The sequence below is a fragment of the Magnolia sinica genome, chromosome 15 (genome assembly GCF_029962835.1).
Source record: "Magnolia sinica isolate HGM2019 chromosome 15, MsV1, whole genome shotgun sequence".
In the NCBI taxonomy this organism is placed as follows: domain Eukaryota; kingdom Viridiplantae; phylum Streptophyta; class Magnoliopsida; order Magnoliales; family Magnoliaceae; genus Magnolia; species Magnolia sinica.
The window spans coordinates 77,109,165-77,119,645 of NC_080587.1; the positions used below are offsets into that span (position 1 = coordinate 77,109,165).

The window sequence follows — 10,481 nt, forward strand, 5'->3', positions numbered from 1 at the left end:
TAAAATGGACGTTCAAGATCTTTTATATATAAAAAAAAGGTCCACAAAACAGTTTTAGCCATCAATTTGTTGGGATCCATCATGTCTACTTTATGTCTCTGAACTAATGGACAGTCAGGATTGATAGATTGGACTGTCCAAGGGTCCCATTGGCCACCATACAACAAAGGGCAATATAACTTTTAACGTTACGAGAGCATTTGATTATTTCTCATCAATCTGTCATGCTAAAATGCGCCGGAAGGACCGAATGCCTAAAATTTCGGATGTGATGTTGGCCTCATTTCCGAGTTTTGATAGGGTAGGTTGACCCCTACGACGGTACAGGGTCTGGTTACCACCCCCGCGTGCATTCTTAGATTGATCTGAACCGTTCATATTCTCATTGCTCCCATGTAGAAAATGTCATCTTATTATCACGCTTCGTTGGTAATCCCAACCTTTGAATCTTGGATTGGAATACGAGCCATTAAATATTCATCTTAATACACAATCAATCATTAAATAAAAATTTCTTACTATGGGTCAGATAGCATAGAATCCAGACAGTGAACGGTTCAGATCATCATTTAAGAAGCACTCCGGGCCATACCCTATCGAAACCTTACACTGATAGCACTTCTCAAGACATTTGCCTGATGCTGCTTCCACTAAAATGCGCCGGTGATGGAGGATAATTTGTTCAGCCATCACTATCCATTGCATTCTTGTCATGGGGCCCACCCCACAAATCATGGCTAACGGTAGGGTTTTGATGGGGTCTGGGGGTTTCCATTGGGAGTAGCTAATAGTGGAAGTCAGGTAGTAACCGTGGGGCCCACCTTGATGTATGTGTTGTATATCCACGCTGTCCATCCGTTTCTAGCTTATTTTAGGACGTGCGCTCAAAGCTAAAGCAGATCCAAATCAATCTCAGGTGGACCACACCACAGAAACAGTGGTGATTTACTAGTAAAAACTTCTTGTGGGCCACAAAAGTTTCGGATCAAGCAGATATTTGTATTTTCCCTTCATTGAGGTCTGTTTGATCTTATCAACAGGTTGGATGGAAAATGAACATTACGGTGGGCCTTAGGAAGTTTTTAATGGTTGGCGTTCAATCACCACTGTTTCCTGTCGTGTGGTCCAACTGAGATATGGATCTGCTTCAATTTTACGCCCATGTCATAAAATGACTGAAAAAAATAGATGGACGGCGTGGATATATAACACATACATCAGGTGGGCCTCGGGCTAGGAGCTGACGAACATGGTCAGGTCCCAACACGTCTGAAGTTTTTAATGGTAGGCGTTCAATCACCACCGTTTCCAGTAGTATAGTCCACCTGTGATTTGGATCTGCTTCACTTTTGGGCCGACGTTCTAAAATGAGCTGGGAAAAAGATGGACAGTCTGGATATAAAACACATACAACAAGGTGGGCCCCACCGAATCCAATGGCTGAGATCGCAGTACTGAGGTCAATGTCAGTCAACCCTAAAGAGAATGTTGCTTTTTCTCTGAACATTGTTAATACCTAACCTGAAAAAGAGACGACCCACCTCATATTAAATAATGAAGTGGAATTATATCATACACCTCAAGAGAACGGTACATTCATGCCCGCACCTTCCTACTGTACACGTGGTATATAAATAATTCAATCCGAACCGTCCAAATTATGTCCACCATGATGGACGAAGCATATAAAATATCGTATATTAGGTTATCTTACTCGTTACATAAACATTTTCTTTTCTACACCGTCCATTTGTTGTCACCAACCAGACAAATTACCCTCGTCGAAACTGTGTGATTCTTGTGCTATGGTCCATCCACAGACGGTTTAGATCGTTGGTGACTTTTCATTACCAAAATAGAGAATGGGTGTGTACAAACCAAATGGGCTGGACCCAAACAGTGACTTCTTTCATGAAACTCATGTTCACGAGCAGAAAATACTGTGCTAGTTAAGCACCATTTTAAAAAATGATGGTGGCTCTTCAACCTTACATTACGTACGACAGAGTTAAGCGGCAATGCGTACGGTCCAAATCTCTAACCAGCTGTAAATGGGGCATAATAAAAAAATTTTACAATAAGATGATAGAAACCATCTAATTTTGTTCTTAGATTTGGACCATTTAACATCTCACTTGCAACCATCCATTTGAAGGATATGAATTGGATGGTTAGGATTGATTGATTTGTGTGATTTTGTAGATTATAACCCAACTGATGGTACGATAGCTGGCTGTGCATGGGGGCCACGTGCAGAGGATGAGTTGTCACCATCTTCAAAGTGGTGGTGAACGTTCATGGCAGGATTTTTCCATGGACCATGTACAACTGTCCTAGCATGGAGGCGGAACAATCCCCCAAAACACCTGTCTTCCGCAGTTCGTAAAACACCCATGCTCTGTGGGGTCCACTATGTTTTATATGTAAAATCTACTCCGTCCATCAGGTTAGGACCATTATTTATACCGTAAATACATAATATAATCACAATTATAAACCTCATATGGGCTACACCCTTGGGAACAATGAAATTTTTCTACCAAAACCGCTAATTGGCATGGTGTGGGCCGCCTGGATCCTGTATCATTATGAATATTTAAAATTATATTCATTCTGGTGAGGCAGACATGATGAACGGTTTTGATGAAAGTTAAACACCATTTTAGCCCCACATACAAACCTATGTTGACATCTCATCCCCATTATCCCATGTCGTGTGGTCCATCTATGTTTTGGGTCTATCTGAGTTTTGGTTCAAAGTCCTAACATCGAAGAAAGAACCTGATAGACGGATTTGATTTCTACATACACAAGATGGTGGGCCCCCACAGACCTGGGTATTTTAGCGTAGAAAAAGGTGTTGTAGAGGATCACTGCCAGTTACATGGAGGGAAAGGAGACAACCAGTGCTTGCTTGTATTCTCTAAAAGCAAATGATATAACACATCAGAGGATCAAAACAAACAAGAATCTTCCGAAAGAATTCAATTCACATTACCCATTTCACTCTTTCGCTTCTTCTTCTTGAATTTTACAGCTGCATTTGAATTTTCAAATCTGTTTTACAAAAAGATAGTAGTAGTAGTAGTAGTAGTAGTCCTTCGATCATAGCTACATAACAATAGCCAATGCTGCTTATTCAAAAAGCAATCATGTTCTTCCTCGAATCAAGGTTTTCTGTGCTGACATGATTCAAATAACAAGAGAAACTACAATCCCCGCATCACCAATCCCTTCAAATCCCACATCTATGGATCTCAAGACCCCAAAATACATGCAATCTTCACCTCCATTTACACCCCACCATGTAAAAATCTCACCTCTTCTTTACTGGGTTTTCCTTTTTTTCAATAATACTCAGTAACTAGTTCTTTTTTTCTCTTTTGGGTTTTATCAGGACTCGCCATTAGAGAGGAATCCAAGCTTCTACAGCAAGAACAAAGAAATCGCATTTGCAGACACCTTTCAAGATCCTCTCTGCAAGCTCAATCTCAAAGAAACTGCCGATTTTGTGAAGGCCTTCCCGGTGCCTTGCAGCGACGGCATTCGAAGGGGAGTGAGTGGTGTTGGGCAGAAGAGAATGGAAGCTCCTACTACTCCAGGCAGGCCTGTTTTTAGCTTCAATGCTGGTAATCTCTCTAGAAAGAGCTTCCCTTCAAAATGGGATGATGCAGAGAAATGGGTGATGAGCAGCTCTTGCAATGAATCCCCTGCCCATGTGATAAAACCTCCAGAAGCTTCAAAGATCTCCAAACAGAATGAGGTTTTTCAGCTGAAAGCAGACATCTTTGCAGAGAAAAAGGTACCGAGCTCAGTTTCAAGCTTTAAAGGGTCTATGTGGTTAGAGTCTAATTCAGCTTTTCATGGGGTCTCATCGGAAGTACTTCTCAAAGGTGAGATATTTGAACTGTTCTTCTCCACTTCATGGGATCTTCTTTTGTCAGGGGAAAAAAAAAAACCACATCAATCTATAGTTTTCTTGGAGCATCTCTTTTCTTCTTGAATACCCATTTGCATTCTCTTTCTGCAGATAAATTTACAGACAATGTAGAGACAATTCACCCCAATTTCAGGTACTGCGAACTGACGAAAGACGGTTTTCGATTCAGAAACTCAGTCTGTGAAACCATGAAGGATGCTGCAACAGAAATGGTTGCTGAGGTTCGGCACAGAGATATCGGGACTGAGATGACTCCACTTGCAAGCTCGACGACTTCAAGATGCCACACCCCATTCAAGACCTTTTCACCTGCCAGGCACAACACCCCTGCTAGCATGTCCGGGCCTTCGGTGGCGACTTCGAATGCCCGCATCCACATTTCCGAGCTTCAGGAACACCACTGCGGTAAGCTCGAGCCTGGGACACAATTTGATTCAGTTGTGTTGAATTGGAGCTCGAGGGAAGAGGAGGAAGAGGAGATATCAAAGAGCTTGAGGCATTTTGAGATAGGGGGTTGCAGGAAGACTCTTGATGAGTTGAGAGCTTCTGCTTGGGAAGACGAAGAAAAGAAAGACTGTTGTATCAGGTGAATGTGATTGAAATTTAGAGATTTATTGTCTGAGTACTGAATTATCTAGCTCTGTCCATTGATTTCTATGTTCTTATTTCTTCATTGCAAGTTCTTTAGAAGTCTGGATTTCTATGTTTTGGTTGCAGGTATCAGAGAGAAGAAGCAAAAATTCAAGCTTGGGTGAATCTCCAAAATGCAAAAGTAGAAGCTCAGTCGAAAAAGCTTGAGGTAATGTAATGGAATTCTATCCTTCTCATCCTTTTAATTTTGTGGGTATCTCAGTCTATTCGGTATCTGTTCTCAATTAGACCAATACATCAAATTCAGCCTGGCGAAGCTTAAGAATCCTGAGGTAAACTGGAGAGTTGCTTTCTTCGCTGTAATGGCGTGTTTGGATGATCAATTGAACCGAATTGTCATACTGCTATTTGAAATGACTGAAGTGGTGTTGGCACTATTTTAATTCATAATTACGACTGAATTAATTCCTTCCATTTCACATTTTCCCTGAGATCTAAATTGCAATTTGGGGTTAGCCCTTACAATGAATGGAGTGGGGCTACACCCAGCTTTGTCATTTCTTCTATATTGAATTGCATTATTGCTATTCAATTCAGTCGAGCATCCAAACATAGTCGAAATCAAGTTTTACTCGATTTCTTTTCTATTTTTGGTAAGTTTACTTGGGCTTTGGATCTCTTTTGTATTGTTGTCCTTTGGCACATAGCTGTACCAACCATAGAAATGGACCACTCATAAGACCACAAAGTATCAGAACATGGTCGGTTACTTTTCCTTTATCTAAAACAAGGTTCATAATCTTCTCCCATGGCTGACAATGGAGTTTTTCTTGCTGGGTGGTTGGACCCTAATCTAGCTTGCTTTTTTTTTTTTTTTTTTTAAATTCTTGGTATTGTAACAATCGTTCAATTGAGATGAAATGACCACATTGTAATCACTGTGCGGAGTATTTATAATGATAAGCTAGCCCTCAAATTGTAGTTACATTCTTTCAGGTCCAAATTGAAAGTAACATAATTGCAATTTGGAGACTAGTCCCTCAATATGGATACTAAGGATGGTAATGGCAATATGGTCATTTCCACTTTGTTGAAGCAATTATTACAATTCAATTCAATAATGCATCCAAACATGGCCTCAACTTGTCTGGCTTTTCAGGTTTCCAGTACTACTACTTTTGAATTATTTCTCCTAGGCTATCAGACTATGAGTGTACACCAACTACAGATATGCAGCACATGAAGTTCTGTAATTTCTGAACTTGGTGGGTTAGCTTTTTTTCAAAATTCCCTCTCATAGGTTGATCATGGAGTTTTTCCTCTTGGGTAGCCTAGTCGGATCTTAGAATCTAGCTCTTTTGTCCTTTTTCTTTTTTGCACTCATGAATATAGGCTATCATTTCTCTCTTTGTACATTCCTCTTCCTTTTCATCTAACAAACTCTCTCCTCTTACAAATCAAAAGGTAATTATAAATAAATAAATAAATGAAATAAAGAAAGAAAGAATTTATATACAGATCCATCCTTTTTGATAGATACACCCATATTCTGCTTTTGTTAATACAATAGTATTACTGAATATATAAAAATTTTAAAAAAAGGTCTTATGTATTGAAAGAAAATGTTTGGATGTTGACAGTAGATCTCATAAGAAATTACATGTAAGGAAACCAATGGATGAGATGAAGCACAAGAAAACTTTGGTAGGGTTGGTCTTTTACCTAAAATCAATGCATCCGACTTTCCTTAATTGTATTTAGAAATTATGTAGAACTAGTTATGTCTCTTTTAGTAGCTCATGGCTGGTGGTAATTTAGTTGATGAAGAATGATACTGTGATTTGCTACGATTAGTGCATTGTGCATGCACATGACGAGGACTGTTCTTCCAGTGGGCCCCACTATGGAATAGGCAGAGCACAAAACTTGCTCTGGCCAGAAGATCATAACCACCTAATTGGAGGTCCTTTTCTCGTTGAATGTGGACCGCTGCTTAATTTTTCTTTACTGTCTATTTGAGGCACTGATCAGACTGTTAGGATCATCCAATCGGAGATTTTCTTTTTACCAAAGGTGCTCCACCGCAGTATTGAGAAGATGAATAGTTTCGATTGCGGACTGGAACCTGGAAATGCGAGAAGCAGGACTAGTGTCATTTCTTTTGTTTCTGCAAAGCCAATCTCATTATACCATTTCCTTTAATTTATGAGATGGTCTTGAACTTCTTCCAATTGGAGATGGGCAAACTTATGAGTTTTCTGAATTTACAGAATTGTTCATGCTCTTCAGAATTTTATTTATTTATTTATTTGGGTTAGCTTATTAGTACACCCACTGGAAGTTCACACTTCACTGTTAGCTACCCCCACTAGGGAATCGATACCAAGACAGATGGTCTTCAGATTGAATAAGAGAAAGAACTCTATGTTGGTCCAGTGTGCAAGTGTATGCAGCCCTTCTTTCATCCATGTGCACAATCACCTTTGTGGGACCCACTGCATTCTCATAATCCTCCCATCTAACGGTCACTGATCCAGACAATCCAATCGATTAATCAGTGATGGTCCACCAACTGAGAAATTCTAACATAGTCACCTTTATGAAAGTCTTAAAAAAGGCTTGTTTAGTTCATCTTGAGCCCCGAGCACAAGCTAATGTCTCGGCTTTTTTCCCTTCTTTATTGTCCATCTTCTATTTTTTAATGAGATCACATGTTCTTCAGTTTTTTGTTTATTGAGTTTCCTCAGTGTCTTCGATTATATATCAAGAAAAAAGGAATCAGGAGATTGCTATACCCATACTCCTATAATTTCATATGAATCCATGGCATTTTTTCAGCCATGTGAAGGTTTACTTAATAGGGTAGTCATCAGTGGCTCAAAAAAATTAATGGTTTTTGTTGCAAGTCCATTAGGTAGGGCGGGGCCCACCCATCAAATGGACCATACATTTATGAGTGAAATTGACAGAGAAATTAATAGCAGTCTATATTCAATATACGAGTGTGACCCACCTGATCAGTGCACTGGCCTGAATTTTGGGCCATGTCATGTTCACAATGGGCCATCTGATGTATGAACCAGATCTGCCACATGTTGCCTTAACATTTTTTTCTTTTCTTTGAGGTAGGTTTTTGCTCTAAAGCAGTAGTTTGAAACATCGCACTGTCGTAGTGATCGCTGTTTCCTTTGTCGGGAGTTCTTTTAAAAACTGATATCAAAATGTACATTGGGTGTCGAACAATGTTTCAAAAGTTGCCTAAATCCCTATTGTTTTGCATCGAGAAATGCAAATGCAACATTCTTTACATTACATCTTGCTTGCAGTCCAAATCCTCTTTTGACGTTTGCATCTTTTATTCTTTTTCTGACTTTGGGTTTATCTGATTTGCATTGAATCTGTAGGTAAAAATACAAAAGATGAGATCGAAACTCGAAGAAAAACAGATGACAAAGATGGCAATTGTTCACAGAAGAGCTGAGGAAATGAGAGCAGCAGCCCATCTACAACACTCACAGCATCTCCAAAGAGCCTCTCAACAAGCACAAAAAATGATAGATCTGCCCAACTCTCATTCCTCAGACCATACTTCCTGTGGCTGTTTTCCTTTGCAATAGCTATCTCTGAAACTGAAGAAGAAAAAAAAAAAACTATATGATACTACAACAGACGTCGACCGTACATGTGGCATGTGTGTGTGCCCATCAAAACATTTCAAATCATGGGTTTAAATTATGGATGTGGCATGACCCAAAAACAACAATGATTAGATGATCCTGACTATAAAAAAATTCAAGGGTCATTAGATAACTATGATTTTTGGGCACATTCCAAATGGTACACTTGTATGCCACTGCATCATATCAGTGTGAATTTTTGGGCCATATCCTATCAAGAATAGTTAAATGTGTGCCACATGTACGGTTGATAAATGCAGGGTTGTGTAATATGATACAAGTCCCATTGTCCCAAGTTTTGAATCCAGGAAGAATTTGGTATTATCTTAATACCAAAAATGAAAGATTTTGGGATGTGTCTATCAAAAAGTGGGGTGTAAATATCACCTTCATATATTTTAAATAAAAAATAAAAAAATAAGTCATGGTTTCATTTGGATTTTAGTGCTGGCTGGAGTCATGGGGAAATGGGGTGGAAATCACATTGATTGCCATTCTTGTTTTGAAAATTCAATGGAAGATTTTGGAATGTGTTTGTTGTAGGGTAGCTTTCAAACAGTATAACATTCTGTATTTGAGAAGTGATCAGATACAACAGGCCAAGGTACCGCAACTTGGGTACCGTACCATCTTTCCCCGCTAAAATCATACTTGTACAAGACATCGGTACTATTAAACCTGTGGGCCCCACCATAAAGATAACCTAGCAAAAACATCAGGTTGGCCCATTCATCAGGAACACCACTGTTGGAATCAATGGAAAACCAACGGTTTGACACGACATATGGGTGTGGCCCATATATTAAGTGGATCGTCATGATTTCAAGAAATGTGGCCTTCAATGTGGGACATATCGTTTTCATGGTACTGATTTCCTAAAAATGTGCCTTGTTGGCTGAAATGATGTTACAGTACCACAAGTTGTGGTACCACTGTACGTTATCAATTCTCCCTGTATTTGGCAGAAGACGCATGTGTATGCGGGGAGCGGATTAGGTGTTAGCCGGGTAACACCTTAGTGGGTTTTACCCTAATCGTGTGGGGCCCACCTAGACGAATATGTTGTATATCCACGCCGTCCATATGCTTTTCCAACTTATTTTAAGACATGAGACCAAAACTGAAGCATATCCAAAGCTCAAGTGCCTGTTTGGTAGCGTCGATTCGGAAGCCCCTGATTCAGAACCCCCTGGATTTGAAATTCTCCTATTGTATTTGGCACACTAGATTGGGAATCAACTTTAATCCAAAAGTAGCTATGCATGGTATATTTATAAGGGTTTGAATTTAATTATTAAATCAACTTTAATATCTCTAATTAGTGAATGTATGTAATGTTTGACACAATGGTTGTAAATTGTAATAAGCTCCCTAAAATATATACTTTGCCTGAAAATGATGAAATTCCAAGTCTCAGATGGGCCACAAGCACAAGATCATGTCCAAGTGACTAATTAATGATTTTTAACCATTGATTTAAATGGACAATGTTTGGACAATGCTTATCATCATATTAAAGTAATTATAGTGATGCAATTGATAATCTAGTTGTTTTGTGATATCATTAGTAGGCCATGTGCCCAATAATTAATTAGGCTAGTGACACATATTATACATGGAACTCTTGGAAGGATTGGGTTCCAATCTTTGCCCGAGTGGTAGACTCTATATGGTGAAACCCCACTACTGCATGTAATAATAATAATAATAAACTCTTTGAAGGATTTTAGATGTAATCCAAGCTCTCACGGTGCCCAGTATGTGATGGTAGTGTACTAGTTGTATGCCAAGCTTTATTGGATAAAATGTTGGACAGTTCACGTCATGCTCATAAGATAGCTGAAATGACTGACTTTGACATGGTTGACATGGCAAGACGAAGATTGATAGAAATATAAGTGACTGCATTCAGAGAACTTGGAGCACGAATTGGAAATGAGACTTACGAAAAGTAGACTTGGATCATAAGCAACGAAGACCAAGAACTAAAGGCTTTAGGAGGGAGGGAAAAGGTTGGAAAGGAGTACTTGCATGGAGGCTGTAGGAAAAAGACAAAGGGCTCATTTAGATACCACCCAGTAAGTTGCTTTTTCTATTTACAGTAGTTGAGAAGTGACTTATTTCAAATAAGTTTGGTTTATGATTAGTTATAACTAACTTTTTTACTTAAAAGTATATAACCACTTTAGTTTTTAAAAAAATTTAGCTTTTTCTAATTTTCATAAGTTGACGAAGATAGGCATCAGGAGAGACGAAAGAGGGAAGAAGCTGAG

At 39.1% G+C, this 10,481-nt stretch overlaps 1 protein-coding gene across 1 annotated transcript; it reads left to right on the forward strand.

Moving 5' to 3' along the window:
* Positions 1 to 2,914: 2,914 nt before the first annotated feature.
* On the forward strand, positions 2,915 to 8,328 carry LOC131227690 (uncharacterized). The gene is made up of 5 exons (XM_058223483.1): positions 2,915 to 3,307; positions 3,398 to 3,893; positions 4,031 to 4,526; positions 4,658 to 4,739; positions 7,936 to 8,328. The coding sequence occupies exons 1-5, from the start codon at positions 3,188 to 3,190 to the stop codon at positions 8,146 to 8,148; spliced, it is 1,407 nt and encodes a 468-aa protein (XP_058079466.1). The 5' UTR covers positions 2,915 to 3,187; the 3' UTR covers positions 8,149 to 8,328.
* The last annotated feature ends 2,153 nt before the right edge of the window (positions 8,329 to 10,481 follow it).

Excerpts from the sequence above, each read along its gene's own strand:
- LOC131227690 (XM_058223483.1), top strand. The coding sequence starts at position 3,188 with ATGATTCAAATAACAAGAGAAACTACAATCCCCGCATCACCAATCCCT. Across the intron at positions 3,894-4,030 it reads ATCGGAAGTACTTCTCAAAG|ATAAATTTACAGACAATGTA; the intron begins GTGAGATATTTG and ends CTCTTTCTGCAG. Across the intron at positions 4,527-4,657 it reads AAGAAAGACTGTTGTATCAG|GTATCAGAGAGAAGAAGCAA; the intron begins GTGAATGTGATT and ends TTTTGGTTGCAG.